Consider the following 27,945-nt stretch of genomic DNA (forward strand, 5'->3'; position numbering starts at 1 on the left):
TTCGGTATAAAAATACTTTATTTTAAAGCTATGAAAGTTATAAATATATGTAGTTAAACTTTCTACTCACAGAATGTTTGCTATTTTAACATTAGTGATTTGTTTCTCCTAACGAATCTGAATTTTATTCGAAAGGTTTACAAGACATTATTACTGTAATTTTAAAAACCCATCATTACAGGGAGCTGTACTAATTGTGATGTTTTATCAGTATTCATTTAACCTCTAGATTTTTAATGAAGGCAGCAAAAACAACTATTTTCTGATGATACAGAATTTCTTATTTCTTGAAGCGTTTCTGTGGTTGACCACTTCTTCATTAGTTACCTGCAGCATGGCACCTTCCTGCCAAAGAAAAAAAAAGTGTATCTGAAGATGTTTATCACATATGTCTAAACCAAATTATCAATAGGGGAACTTCAGCCATTTTTAAAAAAAAAAGTATAAGCAGTTCACTGGTGTGTCTAACACAAAAGGAACAGGACTTTTGTTAGCTGAGTCCACGTTCTTCAATGGGTAGCCTTTTAGAGGCAATGAACTTTGAAATTAAGGCATTTTTGGTTGCCCTTTTTTTTTTTGGATAGGTTTTGTTGATTTTTATGTAAAACCAAATCTAGTAGAGTGTGCCACCCTTACTCTGAATAACTCATTCATTACTTGATACAATTTCCATCAATTTGAGGTGCAAACATTCAATGCAGTGAGAGTAAGGCTGACTAAATTTGGCACTAAGGTTTGTTAGCTGCAAGAACTATAAAAAATGGTGGAAACCTCAACATTCTAGCCAAATTCCAATTTACATAAATACATTGTACACTTATGAAATACCACCTGCAGTTTCATTTGAAGGTTTTACTTGCCCTCATAAAGAACTGCTTATGCAGCTGTTAAAAGAATGGACGACACATTCCTTCACAGAGGCAGATGTATTCTGTGGTGAAATTTTTCCTTACACGTAAACAGTCTAGTTACTTGGGAACCTTCAGGATGAAATGTGTTATATAGAATAGATTACAGCAGACAAGACACGTAACAACATAGTTCATTTTCAACAGCACAGAACTACCTTCATTGCATTACCTTGCAACCACCATAATGCATAGACTCCCAAGAAAAAAGAAAATGTTGCAGGATGCAAAAATAAAGTTGTATGATTTAATTAACTTGTGACCTACCATTTTAACTACCAACACCAGGGATGGAACCCTTGCAAAGCTTTACTAATGGACACTTGCAGGTCTCATTTGTTCAACTGTAGCAGTGTACAGTGGCAGCAGTCTATGCTTGTCCAGGGTTCATATCATAGCTAGATTCCAGTAGGAAAAAAATATGTTAAGTATCTGAAATTAACAATTTTTTTTGTAAAAAATAATTTAATAATACAGTAAAACAGGATTTACAAGTTTCTTTTCAATTTGTAATTGTTAATTCAATTCATTGCTATATGTTAAACTACATAATGATAATCACTATACTGAAAGAATACTGTCATACATTATTAATTTCTTGGTTTTGAAACATTTAGAAAGGAAAAGTAAATAAGATCTTACCTAAAGAAGTTTAACTGAAGCTTAGAACTATTTTGCTCTACACCCTCAGCCTTCGTTGCCATCCTTATAAACAATCTACCGCAGTTAAAGCTTTGCAGAGATACAGCACAGCTTTTTAAGACTGGCTGAACTTTTAGTGACGTTTTCAAGAGTTCTCTTGTACTAGACCTGCGTCCCTGGAAGAGAACCTTGCAGGGGCTTTTTCCTTTCCTTGCCATTGAAGAAGCAGCATCTAAAAAATCTAAAAAGGTGTTTCTCCTTGCAGAGATACCCCTTAAGTTACCTAGATATTTTAAACCTGGTAATTTACAGACAACATACTTTTTCTCACCAGCATTAAATTTTACACGTACAACAATAGCTTTGTATTATTTGTGGGACCTTATACTACCCACTCCTTGCCTTATTTTACAGTATTAAAAAAAAAATCTAAAATTACACAATATTTCCTTTAGAATTATTTTATTAAAATCATCAATGTACAACAGCTTCTTAACTCTACACACGCACTTAAATTTTTAAAAGGAAAACGTTATGTCTTATTACACCATGATCCTGGCTAAAAGCTTTTCAAAACTTTGAGAAAAATCTTAAAAAAGGTTTCACATGTCACCTGAAACTTACAAATTTAACATTATCAAAGGAATGCTTCTACACTTACAAAGACCACTAGAAAGAAACAACAATTAAAAAGCTAAGAAACTGTCTCAAAGGCATTTTTACAATCCTTCCTCCACAGTAAGGTAATGTTATTAAATAATCCAAATCCATTCACAAAATGGCTCTCTGCATCTGCTCTGGTGTCTTCTGCCATATCACTGCATATTTATGCATGACTGAGATAAGTGTTTCCTTAACATTGTTATTTCGATAACCTGAAGCTGTTCTGTTACCTCTGGGCTCTCATCCTCTCCTATTTATACAGTGAAGCCTGTTTCAACAGAAGTAAAGAGTAAAAAAATAGGTTATGAAATTATTCATCTAACCATTTTTTAAAGGAAAGATAATATCCTAAAAAGCTTTTAACTCCTGCAGCTACTCTCAAGAATCACTGCAATTTTAACATTTAAAAACATACTTACCCATGGCATGCTTGAAGAAACTCAGTAACGGCTCCTCCCTCCATATCCACCACTGCCTCCACTGCCCCCAGGACCATAGTTTCCTGCAGTTGCAGAACACAAAATGGAATGGTCCCATCAGTACATTTTTTAACCTAGGAAAGGTTTTGACTGAAGCAATCAAAGCTTAACTAATTGGAAAGTAACATCTCCTTTACTTCCAGGGACAGCATTTGCAACACAGACTTCTAACATCTAACACTCTCTTCCTCTAAAGAACCTCCAAAGACTGCCACAGGAAGCAACTGTATGCTGAAATCTTAGAAGATTCAACAGTGCCACATGTAATTTGATGCACTGTGCTGTCTTGAGCCTGTGAGTGCTGAATTTGCTTGCAGGCTAAACCTTACAAGAAAGGGCTTCATGTTTCAGTTTCCATTTCACAAGCCTAATATTCCATATTAAGTAATTTTTAGACAACAAAAAGCGGAACATCTCAGAAAAAAAGACAAAAGAGAAGGATACAAAGAAATCACAGCAAATATGCTGGAAATTAAGTACCGAGACTAGACTCTAGCTACTTAGTTATTCTAGTAACTAGACTCTCTCCAAATAGTGTGAGATGACAGCAATGAACGTGAAATAGACTCTTTAAACTCGAAATTCACAATGAAACACAACACTGTGCAAAAAGTTAGTATGTTTTATGTTTCAAAGTAATAAAAATTAATTTTCCTGATCTTACTAACAAAAAAATTTATAAACTTTTGGGGAATGTAGTTTGCAATGTATATACAAGGTTAAATGTTGTTGGTACAAGTAACAAATTGTGATTAGTCATATTAACACTCAGTACTGTTGTGCATGTATAAAAGGGGAGTGGAACCGGGGAGGAGACGCCAATCTTTGTAGAGGGGGCAGAGAAGCTTCCAGAAGTATTGCATCATGGAGCACAGCCACAGCTCGAATCAAGATTGGAAGAGAGACCAATCAATAGGAGATGAGAATCCCAAAACAATTGGCCAAGACTGTACCAAATTATGGGCCAATCAGGAATGGAGAAATAGACTTAGCACGGATTCTGGGCGCCCCAGTCAGGAGACAAGAGAGAAACTTTAAAAGGCCTGGGGTGTCTGAGACCCCGGTCTTTCCTCGGAGCCGATTTCCTTGGAAACAGCCCTAGGTTACACTTCCGAAGTTGTTGAAACAGTCTCCCGACTAGCCAGAGGCTTTTGCTTCCAGTTGTTTGGTTTGTAATAAACAGGCTTACTTAATGGTAATTAACTGGCCTCCTTTTTTTGTTACAAGTTTTCTTTGTAAGCCTGTCCATAACAGAGACAAGCTTTACCAACTCAAGATGAGACACTGAAGCAAACTTGCAGAGAGAACACACGCGCTGCAACCCATCTATTGCAGAAGTTATCCAATTTCTGCATATCCACCTTGGAATCACATAGAATAACCTGGATTGATTGAAGGGACCTCTCAAGGTCATCTTGTTTCAATGCCTCTGCCATGGGCAAGGGTTATCTGTCACTAGACCAGGATGCTCAAAGCCCCACCTAACCCTGCCTTGAACACTGCCAGCAATGGGGCACTCACACCACCTCTGAGCAACCTGTTCCAGAGCCTCATCACCCTCAGAGTATATTTTTTCCTATTATCTAATCTCAGTCTACCATTTTTTAGTTCAACAGTTACCCCATGTCTTCTCTTCTATTTCCCCTAAAGTGCTAGATGTCCACCCAACTCCGGCCAAAAATAAATACACAGGACATATACAATACCTCCACCATATGGTCCCCCCATGTTCCTGCTGCCACCAAAATTTCCACTCTTCATAGGACCATAATTTGAAGGTTGTTGGTTGTAGTTGCCAAAATCATTATAGTTTCCACTTCCATAATTGCCTGTATTATCAACACAAAAGGGAGCAATAACTACATGAGTTAAACTGGATGCAACACTCAAAGACACTCCATTCTAAAAATTCTAAATTAAGTACAAACTCACACATGTATTCCAGCAGTGCATGCACCAATGTTTTCATTCTATTTCACACTACTTGAAAAACAACAGCTCCCTTACACACCACTTCCAAACTACCCTCCCCCCTACCCAAATGACTTGCAGTAAGTTGTAACTGAAATGATTGAACATGAACACTAAGCCTAAATGTTACCTCCTCCATAGTTGTCATAACCTCCTCCATAGCCTCCACCCTGGTTGCCATAACCAGGTCCTCCTCCACCATAGCCTCCTCTTCCTCCTCCATAACCAGGACTGCCACCAAAGTTGCCACCTGTGAGAACATAATCCTTTTAAATGAGCTTTTCAATATAAAATGCACTAAAATTATACACAAAGAATATTTTTCCGTTTAGAAGAACAAAGAGAAAGAAAAAGGTAGTTTTCTAAGGGAATTTCTATGGACAGTATTTTTTAAAGCACACACCAACTCCCACCCTAACTGAACTATGACCAAACCCCAACAGTCAGACTGCCTAAAGACCTCAACTGAAAGATTTAATGAAAATCTTCATTTTCCAGGAAATTTAAGACCCACTCTTATCCTAAAGAAAAGAATATTGTCCAAGAAATAACCATACAATTTGCCATATGGGAATCTGACGTAAGCCAACAACCATGTACATTTTTCAAGCCAACAAAATGCTGTAATTCAGATAAATTTTATACATATGTATATTAATATGCAAGTGTTTCTTAATGAGAGAAAAATAAATCACCACAACAGCAAACTAACCTCCAGGTCCTCCACCATATCCGTTATATCCATCACCAAATCCACGGCCACTTCCATATCCATCTATTAGGAGAAAAAAACCCAAAGGATTTCAATTTACCTGTAGCAAATAAGTCAAATTCTCAAACTCTTATGACCATAAGAGCTAAATGTCAGAAGTTTTCAATTTCTGTACAATTAACATGTACAATTAACTTCAGAAAAATAAAGCGAAACATCCAGTCATCACTTTATATTTTTCCTTTTCTTACGTTTGTATGGTACCCAGTTTTAAAATGTCAGGCAAATGCTGCAGAGAACCAGAGAAATCTCTGACCTTCTTAGCAAATAATTTATACACTTTTGGCTTTCAATGGAAGCCAAAAAAAAAAAAAAATCCCAAAAACAACTTAAAAACAACAAACAAAACAAAACAGAAAAAGCAAAACACAACTTCACTTACAAATTACTTTTCCCAAAAATTCTCTCAACTGCTACAGGTGCATTTAAGTTAAACAGCACCACAGCAGACAAAGTTATCCAGAACCAGAAAGACACATTAATAAGGTAAAAAATGTAAATGCTACAAACATGCCTGTCTTACCAGCTCCCCCTCTGAAATTGCTGCCAGGTCCTGGACCGAAGTTGCCACCACCTCCACGAGCATCACCAAAACCAAAGTTCCCTGTATCAGTTTAACATTTATAAGTAGTGAGATTGTGGAAAGTGAACACAAAAATCAACCACAAACTGTTACTTATTACATATAACCATTATACATACCTCCTCTCCCACTCCTAGAATTTTGAACCTCCTGCATTTCCTGTCTAGAGAGGGCTTTCCTTACTTCTGCATTATGTCCATTGATGGTGTGGTACTTCTGCACTGTAACCGTACCAAATAACAGGCTATCAGCATTTAACTGGCAACAAGTCAGAACATCTGACTTCCAATCCAAACACATTCTGAATCATACGAAACAACACAAAATGCCATACAATTTTTTAACAAGGATGACAACACTTATTCAAAATACACAATTTAGCAACCTGTGATGTAGCAAATAATACAGGCATGTAACTAATCCCATTGTCTCTAAGTTTAGCTTTACACCAAGGCTGTATATTTTTTTATTATTTTTATATTATTATTATTTTATTATTATTATTATTAATACTGTCCAAAGAAAGAGTGAAATTACTTACAAACTATTTTATCCACAGGATCGTGGTCATCAAATGTAACAAATCCAAACCCTCTCTTTTTACCAGACTGTCTGTCTGTAATTATTTCAATAGTGTCGATTTTTCCATACTCCTCAAAGTAGTCACGAAGGTGGTGCTCTTCAGTGTCCTCTTTAATACCACCAACAAATAATTTTTTCACAGTAACATGAGCACCAGGTTTTCCAGATTCCTGTTAAAAGAACTTTCTAAATTAGCACAAAAAAACCCCAATCTCATAAAGCACCACTTTACCTGGATTTCAGGAATAGAATTCAGATAAACTACCATTTTTTCAAGCACTTTTATGCGGCATGACCTAGCAAGCTAATTTAGGGGGCCTTCTGAGAGGAAAGTAACACAGGGTTACTTGGAGGTCTCTCCTCCTCCTTTTATATCAAAGTTTTAAAAGCACTGAAAAACTATACAGATCAACTGTTTGAAAGCACTGCAAGTATTTAATAACTTAAGTTAGAGCATTACTTTTGTAATTATTTAGACAAAGATGCATCAGCTTCTTCTGCCCAATTCCACAACAGCAGTGAACCCACATTCCACTTGTATCACGGTCCTTCAACCTCAGCAAATTCACAACTATGCATTTTAACCCTATTAAACCGTATATACACATGCTGCTGTAATTACCTTTTTCCAAAGCTAACCAACCCTGCATTCTGCAGAGAATGGAGAGAATTACGATTTTCATTTCCCCATACCTTTTGGACAGCTCATTCAAAACCAGCTCACCAGTCCAAATGTATTAAACACCTCAGTCCAACCTAATCTGGTAAACCCTCCCAGAGCTTCTGTGTGGTGAACAGAACTTGCCTTATAACCCACCCTTGCCCCTCAAGTACCTCTGTGCCACAGTAACCTGGCTTACATGTTCACTTCATTCCTGTACACACACCCCTAATTTGCATCCTGAGTGGAAATCAAGTATGTCTGTGGCTAAAACCAGCACAAGTCCACACACAATTCTGTACATCAGCACTGGAAAACTTTCCTGACTACATTCTCTGGTTTTATCTACCTTTTAGAAATAACCTAGAAGGATCTTGGAATAGTCAGGAAGACTGACAGGAGTTGATTAATTTGAGGCTTGTAATAGGAACTATTCCAGAGAAGAGTTACTTTGGAATTTGCATAACTACAGATATTCAACATAATACATTTGCTACAACAGTTTTCAGACCCCATATGTGCTACTTGCAGACATGATTCCACAACCAGAATAACATAATAATTCACTGTAATAATTGACATTTATATAAGAGACCAAAAGTGTGGGAAATAGTACCCCAACTATGGGCTTTGAACAGGTAATTTAAACCCAGGCAATTTCAAACAAGAACAAAACCTAACAGTCTGACCAAAACAGGTATTTTTCAAAGCATGAGAAGCATCTGCTTTCAAAGCTATACTCACCTCTCTAGCCACAGCTCTCTTAGGCTCAACCACCCTTCCATCAATCGTGTGAGGTCTTGCAGCCATAGCTGCATCAACTTCAGCCATGGAAGAGAATGTTACAAAACCAAACCCCCTTGATCTTTTGCTTGCAGGATCCCTCATTACCTAAAATCAATAAAGACATTTAAACTATTTATACCTGTCTCATATTAAGCTTTTTGCTAACACTATTAAGAGTAAATGTGTAAGCTTGTTTTACTTTTTCTTTGGTTTGATTTCAAAACACAATTATAGTAAAGTAGCAGACAGTTCATTTAATATGAGTGACACTGCTTGGGATCAAAGAAATTCAAACCACTGTTGTCCTCCAAGACTCAGTTAACTCAGAAATGCTGCTAGATCAGTGAGGTGCATTTATATTTATGTTCGTTTTTGCAAAAAAATTACACAATTTATTTTAAGCTTCATGAAGACCATAGACTTTAAAACCTGTGTTATTACTTACTGCTCCCAAGACAATTCAGCAGAGAACTTCTACCAGAGCCACCATCCCTGTCGGTATTTAGAAGACACACAAATGTAGTGCTTATGGGCATGGTTTAGTGATAAACTTGTCAGTGCTTGGTTCAACAGTCAACGACCTAAATGGTTTCTTTCAACCTTAATAACTCTATGAAAACATCACAGAGAAAGACATCTTTTTCCAGCTTTACTGAGGCTGCTTACTACAATACCAGCTTTTTGCCAAATGTTACCAACTACACAGATGTAACAGTGCTCTCTGTAAGCACCTCCTAATCCACTTCAGACAACGATACTGAAGCTGAACTGTTGAAATCAGTGGTGAGATAATCTGGGAGAATTTGACAGAAAACAGATTGTGAATGTTCCCCAACGCGATTTCACAAGAGTAAAATTTATGCATTGCTACAATGAACTGAACAGTGTATAAACTGTGTACCATTAAAAGCTAATATTCCATCTTCTCTAAGCTATCCAGAAATTCAAACATTTAAAATTCCTACGCATCCCATGCCATTGCTATGTATTGGTATGCTAAACTTACCACACAGTCTGTAAGCTTTCCCCATTGCTCATAGTAACTCCTCAAGCTTTCTTCTGTGGTTTCAAAGCTTAAGCCACCAATGAACAGTTTGCGGAACTGCTCCTTTTCCCTCTGCCACAGGAAAAAAAAGATTACATGAATGTAATTTGAAACACCTCTTCTGCATTAGCAAACCAGACACTATCCAAGATTTTCTTAAGCATCAAAGACTTTCAGTAAGACTTATTTTTCAAAATGTGACCTGGCTTTTCTAAAGGCTCTACCCCTATTAAAGAAATTAAGCAATTTATGCAATTCTATAGATCCACTTATATAATACATATTTTTTTAGTCCTTATTCCTGTGTCTCCCTCCAGATATCAAGAACAAGGGACCACACTCGAAGACTTTGAGAACATTCCTCTGTAAGACCCATATGAGATGCTTTTTAAAGAAAATGAAAATGAGAACTTTGGGATTTGTTTTTATTACAGAAAATATGAATTAATTTATACAGTCTGATTCTATCCCGAGTAACATTCATTTCTAAAAACCATCCTGGCTTAAATTGTTTTACATTAATACTACCATACTATTCATCCAAGACATTATAAGTAAAAATCAACTAAAGACAACGAAATATTTTCTATAACAGATTAACAATTCATATTTTCCTCCATAATTACTAAAACAAGTGAAACTCAAGCATCTGTAAAATTAATCTGGGATCCCACACCACTGGAATTATCAACAAACCTATACACTCTCACCAGGAGTACCATTAAAATAATTTCCTTCAAAGTAGAAATGTGAATAATACATATTCATATCCACTAATATCATGCTTTCAATAACACTTGAATTTCTTGCAGAGAAATGATCACTGCACTTGTTAAGCAGAGAATTATTATGCAATGACAACAGCATCATGAAAAACCCCATACAAATCCAACAAGAACACAACCAATAATAAAGTACTACATTTACTTTTTTGTATTTACTGGTAAACTAAAGCAGAAAGGAGAACCTTCTGACTTCTACCAGTTCAAAGCACTTTTACAGAAACTTTTTACACAAAGCAGGTCTTTTAATTGCCAGTTTGTACATACAAAAGTATCACTAGCTCATACATGTGAAAATTTCATGCCAAATACTTAAAAAATGCACTAACAAGTAGTCCCCTTTCACATATTTATTATTTTAGAATGTTGTTTTGAAGAGAACTCTTCTGGACAAGAGCACTCAAACCAAATCACTTCAGCTTTATACTGTTAACTAACTTTAATAATCAAGAAAATCTGCTTGGGTGTTTGGTTGTGTTTTCTTTAGTGTAGTGGTTGTTTTATATACAACTCAAACATTGCAGCAGGAGGTGTAACTGACAAACACAACAGGATTAACTGTGCAATGGGGATTAAGATAAATTTTAAAAAGGAACTAGAAAAACACTGAGACTAAGAAAACAAGCAAAATATTTCAGTGTACATATGCTTTTGGAAGTATTAAGCCAATTTGCATGCAGACCAATGTATTTTCTGAAGTTGTCCAAGGTAGGCCTGGATCAAGATGCATGTAACAGAGCACAATTACAGTAGGCAGTGACAACCCAGTTTTTTTTTTTTTTCAAAATACACCTCTGTATTACCAGCATTACATACTGCAGTCTGACAAGGAAGTCAACTTTCTCCCCTCCTTCTTCCAAATACATACTCTAAGACTGATCAGTTCAAATTTCTCTTGAAAAATACTTGAATCTGCTGTTGGATCTAGTTATTTTTCTTCTAAGAACACAAAGAAAGCTAGTACTGTCTCCTTAGACAAAAGGACAAGCAAAATAAGACACATGTTCACAAGCAGCAGACACGTGTTTTAACTAATTTCTTTTCACCTCATCACATAAAAGGAACAAAGAACACTGCACACCAGACCAGTATAAAAAAATCATATTCATCTTATGTCATACTATTATTTATTAATTTTGAGTAAAAGGGCAAAGAAAAATTTTTAAGCAACAATACTGCAAAAATAAAAATTCTCCCTTCAGTTCTGCTGCTTGAGAATTCTTGCTTACAGTTGGGTAGAAAAATGTGGGTTTTTTGTAGAGCTATGAAATCTATTACCACCCATTTAATAAAGGACATTATTATAAAAATATGAGAATTAGGAAAGTTTAGTAGGCAGGCAGGATTTTTCCAGTGTTATGGCTACCTCTGAAAACAGCTACAAACCTGTAAACAGAACTCAAGAAAAGAATCAAATCAATCATCTGTAACAATTATAAAAATATACTACATATAACTAACAGACATTAAACAGAATAGTAATGCATTTTACAGATGTATTTAGGGTCACGATCTACCTAGAACATCTAAGCACCACACGTCAGAAAACAGCAATAACGAAATTAATTACCAGTTCTTTAATGAAAACCACTGTGCGAAAACTGCACACACATGCTGCTCCACTAACACGAAATCTCTAGATGCAGATAAACTATTTGTCTTAAATTAGCCAGTTTGAAGAAGCTCTGGTTGGCCTAACAGTAACCTACCAAAGTCCAGAGAGTTCTGCACATCTAAAGTTTGTGCTGAAGGTATAAAATGTACAACAATAACTATCATCATGCCAGTGTCTCATAGAATCCTAAGGAAAATACTCTTTTGCTACAGACACAGACACCTCATACCTAGGAAAGGCCACAATATAAAAGCTGAAGGTAATACCTCTTTCAAGATTTCCACAGTATGGCCCGTGGCAGGAACCAAGCACCAAAGGAAATTTTTACCTCTGTAGGATCTTCATAAGTGTGTATTTTAAGCTTTACTCCACAGTCTTAAAGCAACTTGAAAGCACTGGAAAACGCATAGCCTTTACTAAAAAATTAATCACCAGAGCGAGGAAAGGTGTTTCATATAGCTGTAACGTGCGCAGACACAATCCACGCTGACAGCGGAATTAAGAACTCGGGTAACAAAAATGCTTACCGGAGACAAGCGAGGGGGAATCCTTGAACTCCAGAGCCCTACAACCCCTCAGCAGCAGCTCGCTCGCCGCCTGTGGCGGCCGGGACGCAGCGGCCGCGCCGGCTCCGCCATGTGGCGGCAGCGGGTACACCGCGGCCCCGAGCCGGGCGGGGAAAATGGCGCCCGGGAGCAGCCGCCGCCTCCAGGGACAGCGCTGCGAACTACTTCCAGCGTACACCTACACACACGGTACTAAGGCATCTCCAGCGCTCCTTCTCGCCCCCGTGCATACCAGACGACTACAGCTGGCCCCTGCCTTGCCCGCTCTGCCGGAGGGATCCCCGCTGCCTCTCGCAGACGCGAGTGCCAGCCAGGCCGCCATTTTACCCCTCCCCCTCGCCACCGCCATTACCCGCAGCGCCGCTCGGCCGCTCCGCGCCTCGCGGGGCCAAGACGGCCCCCCCAGCCCGCGGAGCTCAGACTACCCCCCCGGTTTCTCCGACACCTCAGCAGCAGCGCAGCTAATAGCCACGGCCACGGGCTCAAGAACGCGCTGTCCGCCATGCGCGGTTACCGCAGCTTCAGCCGCCTCGCCCGGCTGTGCGCCAGCCCCAGTCGCCGCTTCCAAAACCTTCCTCTGCGCAGACATCCAGCATCCGCCCCGCGCTACGACCGGCGGCAGCGCCTGGACTTGTGCGGACGACTCAAGCTTGCTTGTAATTCTCAGCCCCGAAAAAATTCACTCTGTCTACACAAGCAAACGCGTCTCCCTCCTTAAAGGCAAGCTCTAAATCTTCCCATTCCACGTACCATGTTCTTCATGGTTTACGTATTCCCGCTCGAGAGTACCGTACAACTGGTCGGTAATGGCTGCCTGAGCTGTTACGTAATTTGAAATTCAGCTCCGCGTAGTGTTAGCGCCCTCCTACTCCAGCTCGGGCTCGCTTCCGAGGTTTAATTAATTAAAAAAAAAAAAAGAGGCAAAAAAAAAAAGAAAAAACCCACAGGATCTGGAGCTTAAATATCTCCAAAGGGGCTGCAATTCTGAATAATGCCCCTACGTGTTTTTATCGTGTAATGAAAGTCATCGACTCCGTTAGTAATGGCCGTCTCCGAAATGAGCCGAAGGAGCTGTCGTCGTCGAGCTTATCCGCTTCGACAGCCGCCGGAAAAAGCCGAACCAGGAATGGAAGCCCATTCGACTCGCTTCGGTAATTTCCGGAATCTGCCGCAGCACTCGAAAATGGCGCTCGGGGCCAGCTCGGCAATTTCCGGACAGAAAGACGCAGCAAGTCATCGACTACTTCAGCCAACTCGGCAGTTTCTGACCATCGACAGGCTCGCGAGACGTGCCCGAGCGCAGCCGTAGCGGCCTCGAACGCTACTGACATCGTGTCACTCGATTTTGTTTGTTTTTTTAATGGAAATTGACAAAAGGCCCCGAAGGCACAAACCTCGGCGTTATTATTAGTCGGGGGCGGCAGCGCATCGCTCCCCGAAACCTCGCCCTGGCCCCCTTCCTCCTCCGCCCAGGCAGGAGGAAGTGAAAGCTACACAGATTTTGGCACAAGTGCGACATATCGCGGGGCCCCGGCGGAGAGAGGCGGACTTCGCCGCAGCCGGCTCCGCTCTAGCCCGCACCATCGGCATCGGGCGTGCTGCCCGCTCCGCCGCTCTGTTCTCCTCTCCTCCTGCATCCCCTCCCTTTTTCCCTCTCCGGCGGCCCTACGCGCACCGCGACAAAGGGTGAGTGCTGCCGCCCCGCGCGCCAAAGAAATGGCGCTGGAGCAGCTCCTTTCTTCCCGCCCCCTCTGCTCCCCCTCCCTTTCAGCTTCACCGCGGATCCACCCGCAGATCTCCTGGCCGCAAAGAAGGCTCCCCAGCCGACTCCCCCGACCCCTTTTCCCACTTATGAATGAGTTCTCGGGCCCCAGAGCCCCGCTGCTTCCCGAGCCCCGTTCCCTCCCCCCGCCCTTGCTCACGCCCAGGCCTCCCCGCCGCAACGCGGGAAATGGCCGCGCTCCAAAGGGGGCCCCTCCAAATGAGTTTCAAACCCACGCCAGCGCTCCTCGCCTGCCCTCCCCACGCCCGGGACCCGCCCGGCCGCACCGATCGAAGGCCTCGCTGCGCGGCGGCGGGTACCATCGGCCCGACGCGCATTCGCTGCAGCGGCCATGATGGCGGCCGTGGCTCCCGGGGTCCGCCAACCCCGCCCGCTCCCCCCAGGCTTACCCAGTCGCTTTCCCTGTCGCCGCGAGGCATCTTCCTTCTTTTGGACGCCTGGCGCGGTCCTGCGCTCGCCCCGCGTTGGAGAGACGTCTTGGCCCCCCTCCTGTGCCGGCGGCGACGACGGTCGGAGGTTGTAGCGGCTCGCGCGTAGGCGGCGGCGGCGTCGTGCGCTCTGCCCCGTCACAGCCGCCGGCGCGCAGTGCTCGCCCAGCCCAGCCCAGCCCGCCACCGCCGCGCCGCTCCCCGCCCTCCGCTCCCGCCCTCCCTCTCTCGCTCCCTCCCTCCCTCTCTCGCTCCCTCCCTGCCCCCACCCCCCGCCTCAGCCCCCCGCGGATGTCGCTGTTGCTGCTGCCGCCGCCGCTCAGTGCGCGCAGGGCGGGAGCCAGGAGGAGACAGGAGACCCAAGCGGCTGGGCACCATTGAAGTCTGTATCCTTCTCTCTCTATCTCTCTCCCTCTTTTCTCTCGCTGCAGCCGCTTCCTTTCACCCCATTCACCCTCGAGTCCCCTTCCCTGACTCCCCTTCCCTCTGCGGCTCGCTGCGGGCCGCCGCGGGGAGATGCGGAGCGCAACCCGCCCGCCTCCCCCCACCGCCGCTTCTTCCCCACCCCCGCTTCCTTGGCGGTGGGGGGTGGCGGGCGGAGCGGAGCTGTCGGGGAATCGGGGCTTCGGCACCCGCTCGGGGAGGGAGGAATGGAGGCAGGCCGGCGCCCGGGCACGCGGGCGCTGTCGCCCCAAGGGAAGGAGAGCAGTGCCGGGGGCGGGGGCAGCGGCACCCGCGCGGCAGACAAAGCCGGCCCGCCGGCGGTCCCTACGTGTGCTCGGCCCGGGGAAGACGTGAAGGGGCGGGGGGAAGATGGCGTGGAAGGGCCCTGTCAGCGGCGGCGGAAGCGGCCCGGGGCCTGCGTCCCCGTTACCTCGCCCGGGGCAGCCCCGCCGGCCTCATGTGCGCCCGCCTCAGGCCCGAGGCGCAGCCGCCCCCAGCAGGCCTCCGCAGGGCTGCCTCTGGTTTGTGGAGGGGGGGATTGTTATTGGGTTTTGGGGATTTTTTTTTTACCCCTTTCTGCTGCCTCTCCGGGGGACACAAGGCAAGACCTTCGGCACTGGCGCCCTGGCCCCGGCCCTTTTCCCACCTCGCCTACCCCACCGCCCACGGGGCTGCCAAAATCCACCTCCCGTGTCAGGGGAGGATTGGGCGGGATTGCTGAGTCCGGGAGGCTTTCTGGCCTTAAAGGACTTTTATGCTTTACCCAAGCATATGGGGAATTCTAGCATTTCTATAGCTCGCTGCGGGGCGGTGACAATACATGCCTATGGAGCTGGTCGGTATGAGAAATGACATGGAAAAGGGGATGGATTGTGTTCAACGTAATTTGCATAGGTTAAATACGTAGTATGTACATCTTAGCTGAGTTAATATTGTTTTAGGACCTTAACTCTTGCCAACTTGAGAATCAGAAGGCAACACTATAGTTGCATTAAGATAAATATTTGCTGTTTATAAGAATTTGCTAACATATAAGAATAATGGGTGATTCATTGCACCACAAATATATATATCTTCCCCATCAGATATTTACAGTTAATATACCTTAGGTATGTCTTCAATTGCTAGAATCTGAGCTCTTGTTCTATTTGGTTTAAGGAAATGAGCATCCCTGATGGTCCTCCCCCTTTTCCCTAGAAACATGTCTATGCTTTTGAAGACCTTGGGAAAAATCTTTTTTCAACCCTATATACCACCTTGTCAGTATCATTTATCCTGGCTAGCCTAATGGTGCATTACTGGGTTATGCCGGACAAAGTAGTAACCTACTTTTTGTTCTGGATTTAATCCGTGTAAGAAATGTTGTATGCAGTGAATACATGGGGGTTGGAACAAGGACCATGCTTGTCTTGGGATGCCTTTCTTTGAGTAATGCAAACTTCCTTTTAATTGTCATGCATTTTTCTAGTAAAAGCTCTGCAAGTCTGCAATAAAAATGGCCTCCAATAAAACTACATTGGTAAGTTCATGCACACCTAAAGTATATAAGGATTTAATCAACATATTTTTCTTCAAACTTATAACTTGGCATCTCCATTTAAAAGATACATCCACATCTCCCCTCCCCAGCATTATTCTGACCAAATTTCAGATCCAGAAAGTAAGGCTACTAGAAAGGACATTGTCTTTGGTTTTAATAAATCTGCCATTTCTAAAGAGAAATGTGTTGAGAAAAAAGTATGAAAGGACTCTGCACTATTTCATCTATTCTACAATAGAAAATACTTAGGATTTTTTAGCCTCCTTTCAGCATACCATGTAATTCATCATACATGTAAAAAATAAAGTCCAAATCATGTATTCATTTAATTTCTCCCAGTGTATTTGGAGAAAAATATTTGCCTGACAAAAGGCAGTCTTTACAGATGAAAAGTAACATTATTGAGAAATGATGTGGCATAATTAAGATGCCTTTTGAAATGCTTTTTAACAAATAACAGTTTCTTTGAATTTCATAGGAGCAGAGATTATCAGATGTCAACCCTTCCTGGACCATTTTAATGATGCATTCATGGATCTCAAGTCCTCTAAAGCTTTGCTTGACATTAAAATATGGACTCCCAATGGCAGTTGGTTGCTGGTTGCAGTTCAACTAATACTGATACATAGTTTCATGAAAGACAGACCTGTAGAAGTATATTGTGAGATGTATCTGAGGTTGAGATGGGGAAGCAAGCCAAAATATATGTGCACAATTCAAAACTCCAGCAGCAGAACAGCTGGTTTATAATAGTCTCAAAAGGCCTGTTCTTAAATTTACAGAAATGTTTACTCAGTTCAAAATATATTCAAAACTTGTATTAACTCCTGGCTTAGAAGTGCAATGGAGTGCTTCCTCTGTGTTGTACTCGTTTAAAATATTTCACCGAGGTGAATGTCTAAACTTTCTGTTACTAATTGATTGTCCACTTATCCCTAATTTGAAGAAGAGAAGAAGTTAGCCAGCCTGGGAAAGGGTGCTTTAGAGAGAGGAAAAAAATCTTTTGAATGTGGTATTTTTAATCTTTTGATGTTATTGAGAATTTTGCTGTACAGGTCAGGAAAATCAGTTATGGTTCCCATGGGAACCATAACTAATTCTGCTTTGTTATATATTTGCATGCAAAACCTAAATATGTTAAGGGGTAGGGTAGCTCCAGAGCTGTAATTCCAATTTTCTTACATCTTGTATGTTAAAATTTTACACTACAGTGTCACATCAGTGTTTTAACCTTGCCCCTCAAAGAAAGAGTGTTTATCCATAGATGTACATCTGTCATATGTGGTGTCATATGACTCCTGAATGCAGAAAGAGAAACAAGCTATACATGAGCCTTCAATGGTCAAATGTCCAATTTACAGTTTACAACGTGCAGCCCTAGAGAGGAGAGCTTCAGTGGTCAAGTGGACATTTAGTATGCTTTAAGTTCAGTCAGGTGTCACAATTCACTTGTGGGCTGAGATTTGCATGGGCTTGTAATAATCCCAGAATGTACAGGTTTTTAACATGTTCAGTATTTCTGCAGGCTCTGCAATCAAGTGTTATTTTAATAGGCTCAAGAGTTTGAAGAGCAGTGCTGATGCACAAGGCCTAATAAATCTCTAACATTTAAAACAGAAGCAGCATACTCTTTATTTTGCTATTTCTTACTGCACTTCAAGAAAAAAATACAGACCCCCATGATACTCATTTTCCTCTGTGGAAGATACTTAAGATACTTAAGTTTTAGAAAGTAAAAAAAAAATTGTTGCTTTGATACAGAAATCCAAAACATTGATCTTTAAGTGACAAGAATTAGTGAAGCCGAAAAGAGTACCAGAAAACAGTCTTCCATTGAATCAAAGAATTTTAGTCCAACGGAGAATACAGATGGAGATGTTCCCCACATGTAGCCTGCTTGCCTCATCACCAGTAATTATAATGTTATTACTATGGTATAGTGAGTCTGTCTTTTTCTGTGTTGTTGTTTTTCCCTCTGCTACTTTTATTGTTTGTTGATTTTCCTCATATCTACCCCTTTCTATTTCACACTTCCATTTTTTGAAAGAAGCTGCCCTCATAGAAGCCTTGGACATCTTCATGTTGTATTTCCCTTCAATATCAGTCTTGTATTCTTTTTCCTGTGGAGGCAAAAAAAGCCAATATGCTTAAGTTAACACTTTTCAGACATGAATGCTGTGGTCAAAATACACCTGGGATATGCAGGCACTTAAAATCTAATTGGAAATACATGCTCTGTTCTCTCTTCTATGCTGTCAAATCAAAATGATGGCCATGTGAGATATATACAGAAACTTGCTATTTAAATGAGAAACTAAAAACTTTTTCTCATATGTGTTGTTTGAACTTTCAATTTATGGGTTGCTAACCATAAGAGTAAAGTATTTTGGGGAGGGAGGGAATAATTAATTATGAAAAATAAGGGGTACAAAGACAGGGCTTTGGCAAGAGAATCATCTTCCAGTCTTCACTAAAAGAAGACAGTTTTTGTTCTAACATACATTTTTTTTTTTACCTTTCACCACATCAAGACAAAATTCCACTAAGTGTGAAAGTTTGAAAATTTCAAAATTGGAGTGTTGTCAAACTAACCCACATTAGAGAGGAGTAGAGAATGGCTAACAAGCAAATAGAGGTGCTTTGCGGTATATGCTTGTCTGTGTTCTGTTGTAGAGGAAGTGCTTTAGTGAGGAATTAGTTCTGTCCACTTTGATTTAGGGTTCTGTATAACTATATTTTAGGAGCTTAATACTTAGTTTATGGTGCCACTTGACAATTTCTTTATGAGATGCAGTCCAAAATGGCAAGCAAACTGCTTTTGGTCTGCTAGTCCTCCAGAACTATGATACAGCATAATAGGCTAAGATTACAAGCAAGGAAATTCTGAAATGTGTCCTTCTACTGCTATTTAATTATGCCTTATAAAACTGGGAATGCCTTGAGGATGATGTGGATGTAATATTTGTTTTAAAAACTTAAGAATATTACCTGAACTATCAAATGTAAACTTTAAAACACTTTAAAAGTTTTGTAAGTTAGCAAAATTTCATTTATGTGTTAAGTGCTATACAAAAGTGTAGCAGTCTTAAATTTATGCACCTTTGTGACATCTCTTTGTAAGTTACATGGGTGCATGGCTAAGAATGGGAGAGGACTGCTGTAATGGAATGCTTCTAGCATGTGTCCTGTTCAGTAGTTGCGGGTTTATTGAGTATTTTGCTTGTTGTAGCAATACATCATAAACTTTGCTGCCATCAGTTTCTCCTTGGTTTTGGTTTTTTTTTGGTTTTTTTCTTTTTTTTTTTTTGGGGAAAGGTAGAAACCACCTTTTTTCAGTACCATCCCTTTTCTATTTTATGCATTTTCACAGTTTCCTTATTACTTCTCTTTACTTCTGCCTTGCCCTCTGCCTTTTCACAGGCATAGAGTTAACTTTTAGAAGCTTCCTCATGTTTTGAACATGTAGCACTGAGAATTAAATTTTTAAGGGGACTATAGTCACTGTAGTCACTGAGTATGTGGACAAAAAAAAATTCTCCTTTTTAAAAGCTGGTGTTGGGTATCTTATTAAGCAACTGAAAAGACCCAAAAGATTAACATGTCTTGCTCAGGTTACCTGACCACATGCACTAACATGAAAGGAGTCTGAGCTTCTGGCTTTAGTGTTAATAAGCCAGTGAAGTAACTGTGTAAAGCAAAGGAAAAAAAGAAAAATGTCGTTCTGAATTTCTTTTGTAGCACAAAATGGGAAAGAAGCAGAATGGCAAAGGTAAAAAAGTTGAAGAGGCAGAGCCTGAAGAATTTGTTGTGGAGAAAGTCCTGGACAGACGTGTTGTAAACGGAAAGGTGGAATACTATTTGAAGTGGAAAGGATTTACAGAGTAAGGCATAATTTTTTTTCCTTTTTCTGATAGAATGATAAACACCATTGATTTGAAACTGTCCAAAGAGCTTGGATGATGGGCGTCCACTTTAAAGAACCTTGAGGGAAGGACATCCCTAAATGCATAGTCAAGTGAGACAGTCAAGTATGAAAATAAAATAGAAGATAATGTAGTTCATTGTTCACGCTATATAAAATATTTGAGGACTTTTACCAAGTTCTTACTGATTGTTCTTTTACCACTCTGATAGAGTTTGTGTCCATAGCTATCAAGGTCAGATAGACTGACAGTTATCATATATGAAGCAGAATGAATGGTACTTCTGAGTAACAAATCATGCAGGATTATAAACTTCAGGCAGATATGAAGCAGATAATTTGCTTATTAATAATTTTTATGAACTGTTCTCAGATTAACTGAATTTGCCTCTGGAGTGGTTGCCTTCATTAGGCATACTTGAAAGGCATTTTTGAGTGTCTTTCCCAGGACTTATATATGTATGTGAAAACTTTGCAGTAGACTTAAGAAGCTGATTGTTTGAAGAAGGAATGCAATTGTGCCTCCTTCCAGTGATGCTCTGTGACAGCTTGCTTTACTAGCTGAAAGAAGAATTTATGCATAAATGGTTATGTATGCTGTGATATTATTGTTGCATACCTCCCAAAGTGAGTGCATTGCAACATTGTGCACTCTGGCATCCTGAAATGTGTGTAGTGATGTGTGCATAAATGCAAAGCACAATGTGTTTAGTATTTTGAATTTGGAATAATATGTTATTGTAATGGAAAATAATTTGTAGGTATCCTGCTGGTGCAGTAGTGCCAGTATTTGTATGTGGGATGCGTAATGGTTGCGGGGAGCGTTCTTAAAATTTTAGTTAGAAAATGCATACTCACTGAAACATGTGCAGTGCCCACCTCTGCCCCCCTTTGTTCCCTCCTGCAGTCACTCAACTGAAGGAAGCAGATAGTTCTAGGTATAGTTGTGTTCAGTGCTCAGAGACAACTTTAGAGTGTTCCTCATGTCTGAAAGCTTTTATATAGATATAGATATATGTGTATGTATTTATACTTAGGCTGTTTGTAATGACTGCTGTGTACACTCTGTTTTCTGTTAGTCTTTAGTATTCATATCATATTGTTTATTTTCATGGACAGTCTTTAGAGGAACCAGGGAAGTGAGTCAGTTTAAATGGACAGTTAATTTTGGTAGGGTGCAGATTGCTTGTTTCAACTCTCATACCCCACTGAGAACACAGGTGGTAATACAGCTGCTTTTTGTGTTACCTTCAGGTTAAGAACGTTGTTTTTCAATACTACTGGAGCATTCTTTCAGTCATCAAAAGCAGTACATGAAGGCTACTAAGGGTGGCAAGATAAATGTCCTTAGGGTTTAACAGACCTACCTTATATTGTGAGAAAAAAAAATAAGTTGCTTATTTTAAGGGGAGCCGTGGGGCTGGTTTTGTATATTTCTTCTTTACCTAGTTTTACATAAATGTGTGTATGTTTCAGTGCTGACAACACTTGGGAACCTGAAGAGAACTTAGATTGTCCAGAGCTAATTGAAGCTTTTCTGAACTCTCAGAAAGCTGGCAAAGAAAAAACAGATGGTGCCAAAAGAAAATCTTTGTCAGATAGCGAATCTGATGATAGTAAATCAAAGAAAAAGCGTGATTCTGTAAGTATATATTCACATGTTAAGCTTCTGTTTCCTCCATCTCTCCCCTACCTCTCCATCCCCCAAAAATCATATTGTGGCTTTGAGAATGAGACTGAACACTCATTTAAAACTGTAAAAATTTCATAGCATCTGGGTCTGTGGTTTGAAAAGGGTATACATTCATTATGGTTAATGAGACTGTCCAAATGGTTAGTAAAGGATGATTGACTGACATGATGATTAAAAGTTCTTACATTGTCCCATAACATTTACTGAATAATTGAAAGTAAGACTGGTTAAGAGTTATTAATTAATGGTATTAAGTGATAGGTTTATATTAGAGCAAAAGCTCCATGAATGGAACAAAGATGAAGTTCTGGTTTGCTGCTATATTTAATAGATGATTTTGAATGGGTGAGTGGCAAGATGGCCAAATGTGAAAACCAATCATTTACTTTGACTAGGAGCAGCCGCAATGGTGGAGAAGGAGTAGAAGGGGTGAGTGAAAAAAACTTACCTTTCCTGAGAAGTCTGGATTTCTCCTTCAGTTTAAATGAGTAGGCAACTTGACACATTCAGTGCTGATAAGTACAGAATAATGCACACATAGTAATGTGTTCAACAGTTCACATTTTCTTCCATAAACTTTTGGACTAGTGGTTTGAAACCTGACACTGCCAATCATTTTCATGTACTGCAAACAGCAGGCAGTTGGACACATGGTTACTGTCAAAAAGGTTGGAAGGCATCAGAAAGTATAGTTCATGAATAATACAAAGAATATTTTTCTTTCTGTGTAGAGTCAGTTGTTTGACTTCATCTGATACAATAGTGGCCACTGTCTCTAAAAGGATATTGTGAACCTATAAAGGAGCTAATACAGGAAATGGTTGTGATATTTTTTGTCACCAGTGTGATGTCAGTGACCCAAGGAGAGTTCAGGTGTTCCCCAGGGGTGCAGTTTCATTGTTGGTTTAGCCAACCCAAGCCTGTTTTACTGAAAAGGATGGTTTTTTTCTACTTCCAGGCATGCATTTTTACTGTGCTGTTTTTATTTCTATTGACCATGCTTGTTCGTTTATCTACTGAAATTATTTTAGACCATTTGTTTCATCTACTGTATTTTCAGAAATAAATGCTGGAAACATGGATATAAAATCCTTTATTATGAGCCTACCTCTAAGTTACTTGGCTTGAAGATTGGTCATGAAAAAATAATTATAGATGTATAATTATAGATTTGATGGGTTTTTAAGGCTGCATTTTTTCATTACACAAACATACACATGCATGTATGTACAAAACTTTGTATATCTAGTACCAAAATAGAATTTTGTCTTAAACTAGATAACCATCTTCTAATTTACTAGGTTGATAAACCAAGAGGGTTTGCAAGGGGTCTTGATCCTGAGCGGATAATTGGGGCTACGGATAGCAGTGGAGAGCTTATGTTCCTCATGAAATGGTAAGTCTTATATCCACAGTTCTTGTCCGTAAAGGGAGGGCAGGCAGCTGCACTTAGCCTAAAGAGACAACTTCATCTTAGGAATAAGACACAGAAGCTGGTGGTCTCCTTATTAACCTTGTATTCTTAGAAAAACAAGCTCTCTATATTCAGTTAGAACTTAATCCCTCCTCCTTCAAAACCCAAAATATCTTTCATTTTTGTTTGTTCAGTTTTACTTTGAAAAGTAATTTCTGATAAAATAGGGAGAAATTGACATTTGTGTGGAAGAAACTGGATCTTGGTAATGCTCTTGCAGAGGGAATGGCAGGCAGAAATCGAACTTTACATATTTCAATAAGCAGAATGCAGCTGCTGGATAGCCAGGTGTTTAACCAAGCATAGTGCCAGCTGTTCTGCATGCATCAAAGTGGAATTGGAAGCAACTAGGGGAGAAAGCAGAGGTGGAGATGAAGAATAAACAATATGGAGAGGCTTGACATTAAGGGCTCGTAAGAGGTGAGAGTCATGTGGGGAGTTGGTGTTGCTGGGAGGGTAGGTGGGAACTAGCTTCATTAGCTACAGTGTTGGGAAAATGATTTCTTGCTTTGTCAACAAAAATTGACATTTGCTGAGAGTCAGATTTCTTAAGGTGATAAGAAGGATGGCTTTCCACAGCCTTTGAGAAGGGCAGATTTTCAGAATGGAGTCAAACTGAACGATCTGAGACATTATTTGTCTTGGGATTTACCTGGACTGCTGATGACTAGTGCTGTGGGAAATTTTCTCCCTTCTTGCATTCTCAAATGCTTTATAAATTTTATGTGAAACTTAGAAAAGTTGCAAAACAAAGACCATGAGCGTTTGAATTTCTGTAGTGATAATTGGCAATATCAAACACAGAGGACTTTTTATTTGTTTAGTTTAGTTGCCGTTGATTCGTTTTTCATAATTGGTCTTAGGTAACAAACATGGATATGAGTTTGTATGCACAAGGTTGACTTTTAAAAGCAGCATACACTTCAAAATGGAATCTGAAGCATGTCAAACCTAGAAAGCTTGGTTTGTTACCCCAAGACAACATCAAGAATAATAGTATGAAATACAGGAATTTACTTGCATAAACAGTAAATGTAATCTGCATATAAGTACCAACCCTTAAGATTGGTTGGTCCTATTGATTTTTAAGTCTTACTTTGAAGCTTTGATTAGTCTTTAAAAGACAAAATTAACTGAGTTTGCTTATTTTGTTACATACTCCAGTATGTAACCAGTATAACCGATTCTCTTTGAATAGCATTTTCCTTTCAAAGAGAAGAAAACATAGGAAGGGAAGAACAATGGAGCTATGATGCATCGTCATTATCATTAGCATGGAAAGTCTTGGTAGCTTTAGTGAAAGGTATACTGGAAACTGATTTCTAGCTGACATTCTTTTCAGAACTTAGGACTTAAGAAGAGCTGCTTAATGGTTTGAAGTATTGATTATTAATTTTCTTAAATCTGCTGTCTTCTACATCAGGAAAGACTCTGATGAGGCAGATCTGGTGCTGGCCAAAGAAGCTAACGTGAAGTGTCCTCAGATCGTAATCGCTTTTTATGAAGAGCGGCTAACTTGGCATTCATGCCCAGAAGATGAAGCACAATAATTGTTTGCATTGCTTTTTTTATATATAAAAATATTAAAACCCAAAATTTGATTTATTAGCAATGTGAGAAGCATACATTCTAACAAGTTTCAAATTTGATATTTTTTTGAAGTAGTATGTTTTGCATCAACATCAAGTAAATAAAAGCTTTCTGCAACTTGTTTCATTTACCACAAGAGAGCATTTGATACTACTACTTCCTCCATATTAGGTAAAAGCTTTTATAAAACATTGATGAGCTTCCTTAGTTATTACAGAATCATAATGAGTGTCTAAACAAACTCACAGATGTTTTGTAGTCTTCTATACTATTGATGTGCATGTATCTTCTTTACCCAAACCTAGCCCTTTAAACCTGTAAGGTCATTCTTTTTAGTATTTGGGATCACTTGGTCTTAAGAAGACCAGGTGAAAACTAACTTTGTAGTAATTTGAATGTTATCAGACTGTATATTGTTTACTTTATTGTAAATACTGGTGAGCAGTGGTCAATAAAATAGTTTTATATTCTTCCTTTATACTGATAGGCTGTGACTCTTTTGAAGCGGGGTATTTCGCAACTTTTGATATGTTAAACTCCATTTGTAATATATTTAACTGTAAGTTGTTCTCTTGGGGGGTAGGTTGATAATTAATATTACCCCACTGCTACTCTTATCACAATACCAGACAAGTACCAGGCTTTGATTATCTGCTAGGGGGTTTTGTGAATACTGCCTGAGACACGGGTTTTTTTAGTCAGGAAGGGCCTGTAACGTTAATATGCTTTGGGTACTCCTTTAAGTCACAGATTGCAACCACACAACTTAGGTAAAGCAGTTGGTCACAAGGCCAAGTAGCCTCTGCAAGCATACTAGGAAATGTTTGACATGTATTGACAGTATTAGCCCCTGCTTTATCTTCAGTTCTTGATAAGAGGCTATAGTGTACTCTAGGGCTGGTTCAGATGGAATTATTCTTCAGGCCATCACCTCAGGAATATTTGCATAGCTCAGCTTTTAAAGTGGAATATTTAAATGAACATACTTAAGTCATATACTTGGAGCAAAAGACTTTCTTTTTATTTCAGATTGAATTTTGAAATTAGTCCTGTGATCAGCTGCTTGGATAATACCTTCAGAAGGGCAGAAGTAAAGGGTGGGAAGCCCTGGAAGAGTAAAGTTGCCATTCATCTTTTCACTTCCTTTTATCTAAACACCATCTTTGTGTTTTGACTACCATAGTATAGTTTGCCTTAAGCTGTGTTTATATGTCAGTGGCCATGATTATTTTAGAATTATCCTTAGTTTAAGGTTTTGACTAAAAAAATATAATCCTGTAGTACACTGTCGGTGAATTCATAGAATGTATTTGGGTTGAAAGGCACCATGAAGATCATCTAGTTCCAACCTGCCTACCATAGGGAGGGACACCTTTCACTAGACCAGGTTGCTCAGAGTCCCATCAACCTGGCCTTGAACACTTCCAGGGATGGGTTGTCAACAACTTCTCTGGCCAACCTGTTCCAGTGCCTCACCACCCTCTTCCCATAATATATAACCTAACCCTACTCATGGTTTGAAGCCATTTCCCCTCATCCTGTCAATACATGCCTTTGTAATTCCTCTCCAGCCTTGTTGTAAACCTCCTTTAGGTCCTGGAAGGTTCTTTTAAGTCTCATTGGAGCCTTCTCTTCTCCAAGCTTAACAATCCGAACTTTCTCAGCCTTTCTTCAGAGGAGAGGTGCTACAACCCTCTGATATCTTTGTGGCCCTTCTCAAAGGTGAGACAGTTGGGATTGCCTGGGCATGTTTTTTCAGAAAATAAAAAAAAATATAGATATTCCTGGAAACCCTCATATAGTGTGCAGAGCCTGAAGAGTGAAGGAAGGAATCCAGTCTGTGCTTGATGTTATTTTCATACTGTTTCACAAAAAAATCATTACTATAATTATTTGTCCTTTCAACAGTTTCAAAAGCCAGTTATATTGTGATACAAAGCCTGCCACCATAGTACACCTACTTATAGTTAAACAGCAGTGGCTAAACTTGCTATGTGAACTTTTTCCTAAAGATTTTTTATTACTTTGGGCTTTGGGCAGAATTCAGTCTCTTATTTGTGGCTCTAGGAAAAATCTGATATCCCTGTTAACATGGGGCTCCCTTGCACCAGGTAATGATAATTGCGGCACTTAACTAACCTCACTTGCCTGTTCCTTAGGCAAATCACCCTGACTTCATCACGTTTAAGACTTCTACAGAGTTCATGCCTTAGTTTTTGGGAGGCCTGTAATAGGAATATTTATACACCTAGTATATAGGATTCTGAAATCCTTGCTTTTTTATCCAGTAGCTTGATACATACATGGGCTAAAGAGGAATTTCAAAGCAGCTTGTATTCTCCTGTCAGTTTCTTCAGTATGGAGTACTTTGTAAAGAGTCTTAAAACTTACTGTACGAGTTGCATTTTACTGCCTGAAACTTTGCAGTTTCTGTAACACATTTCAAGTGTGGATATCAAGTCTGTGTGAAGTTGCTGATTTGAAGCAATACAGGTTAAACAGTTGTTTTTAATTATTGGTTATTGTTAGTGGTAGACAAAGATTTTTGTTGAGAGGTTGGTTCTCAATTTGTAACCCTTAAAATACAGATTTGTAACTATATACAGCTTTTTACATTATATTTGGTTCTCCTTCTGACTTAATAAAAATACACTGAATTCACTTTTAAACAACTTTGCAGCTTGTTAGACAGTTCTTTAGATTGCTGATTTTTTTAATGTTAAGATGGTAAATATGCTGATTGGTATTTGTTTCCTTTTTTTTCCTCCTCTCTTTGTGTCAAAATCGGTTTTGCTAGTAATGAAATGCAACACTTTAAAGTTACAAGTTATGTAAAATTATGCTGAATGTGCTGCATACATAGGCAAAAAGTTTAAAAATGTTATTAATTCAAAATTAACTGATTCAATAAATGAGATATCTTCTGTAGTTAGTTGAGTTTTGTGGAGGTTTCTTGTCATTGTCTCCTTTCTTATACCAAACCAAATGGTTTTCAGGCTGTCATTTTGTGATTGCT

The 27,945-nt window shown here is 39.9% G+C and overlaps 2 protein-coding genes across 14 annotated transcripts; one reads left to right on the plus strand and one right to left on the minus strand.

Moving 5' to 3' along the window:
* HNRNPA2B1 (heterogeneous nuclear ribonucleoprotein A2/B1) lies at positions 1–14,476 on the minus strand. 9 transcript variants are annotated; one of them, XR_003958574.4, is made up of 12 exons: positions 14,228–14,476; positions 9,054–9,164; positions 8,006–8,152; positions 6,560–6,770; positions 6,138–6,239; positions 5,959–6,039; positions 5,376–5,438; positions 4,794–4,913; positions 4,399–4,521; positions 2,633–2,715; positions 1,176–1,306; positions 1–345 (listed from the first exon to the last, which is right to left on the minus strand). XR_003958574.4 is itself a non-coding variant. In XM_030264877.4 (11 exons), the coding sequence occupies exons 1-10, from the start codon at positions 14,255–14,257 to the stop codon at positions 2,654–2,656; spliced, it is 1,050 nt and encodes a 349-aa protein (XP_030120737.1). In that variant the 5' UTR covers positions 14,258–14,476; the 3' UTR covers positions 1–345; positions 2,633–2,653. The 9 variants fall into 9 exon arrangements, 7 of the variants coding, with proteins under 7 accessions (XP_030120737.1, XP_030120734.1, XP_030120733.1 ...); XR_003958573.4 differs by having other exon boundaries at positions 5,950–6,039; XM_030264877.4 differs by lacking the exon at positions 1,176–1,306.
* On the plus strand, positions 13,531–27,857 carry CBX3 (chromobox 3). 5 transcript variants are annotated; one of them, XM_072925657.1, is made up of 7 exons: positions 14,575–14,648; positions 16,179–16,229; positions 18,012–18,161; positions 19,989–20,131; positions 21,649–21,814; positions 23,167–23,261; positions 24,763–27,857. In XM_072925657.1, exons 3-7 carry the CDS (start codon positions 18,120–18,122, stop codon positions 24,887–24,889), a joined length of 573 nt encoding a protein of 190 aa, XP_072781758.1. In that variant the 5' UTR covers positions 14,575–14,648; positions 16,179–16,229; positions 18,012–18,119; the 3' UTR covers positions 24,890–27,857. The 5 variants fall into 5 exon arrangements, with proteins under 5 accessions (XP_004175411.1, XP_002194286.1, XP_030120742.1 ...); XM_030264882.4 differs by lacking the exon at positions 16,179–16,229 and having other exon boundaries at positions 14,510–14,648; XM_002194218.7 differs by lacking the exon at positions 18,012–18,161 and having other exon boundaries at positions 14,511–14,648.
* Positions 27,858–27,945: the final 88 nt, after the last annotated feature.

This window comes from Taeniopygia guttata, chromosome 2 (assembly GCF_048771995.1).
Source record: "Taeniopygia guttata chromosome 2, bTaeGut7.mat, whole genome shotgun sequence".
Taxonomy (NCBI): Eukaryota; Metazoa; Chordata; class Aves; order Passeriformes; family Estrildidae; genus Taeniopygia; species Taeniopygia guttata.

Bases quoted from the DNA above. Each gene is read 5' to 3' on its own strand.
- HNRNPA2B1 (XM_030264874.4), bottom strand. From the start codon at position 14,257: ATGCCTCGCGGCGACAGGGAAAGCGACTGG. The intron at 9,165-14,227 runs GTAAGCCTGGGG...TTCCTGTGGCAG, and splicing joins GCGACAGGGAAAGCGACTGG to AGGGAAAAGGAGCAGTTCCG. The intron at 6,240-6,559 runs GTAAGTAATTTC...GTACGGTTACAG, and splicing joins TCCTGTGGATAAAATAGTTT to TGCAGAAGTACCACACCATC.
- CBX3 (XM_030264882.4), top strand. From the start codon at position 18,120: ATGGAGATGTTCCCCACATGTAGCCTGCTTGCCTCATCACCA. The intron at 20,132-21,648 runs GTAAGGCATAAT...TGTATGTTTCAG, and splicing joins AAGTGGAAAGGATTTACAGA to TGCTGACAACACTTGGGAAC. The intron at 23,262-24,762 runs GTAAGTCTTATA...CTTCTACATCAG, and splicing joins CTTATGTTCCTCATGAAATG to GAAAGACTCTGATGAGGCAG.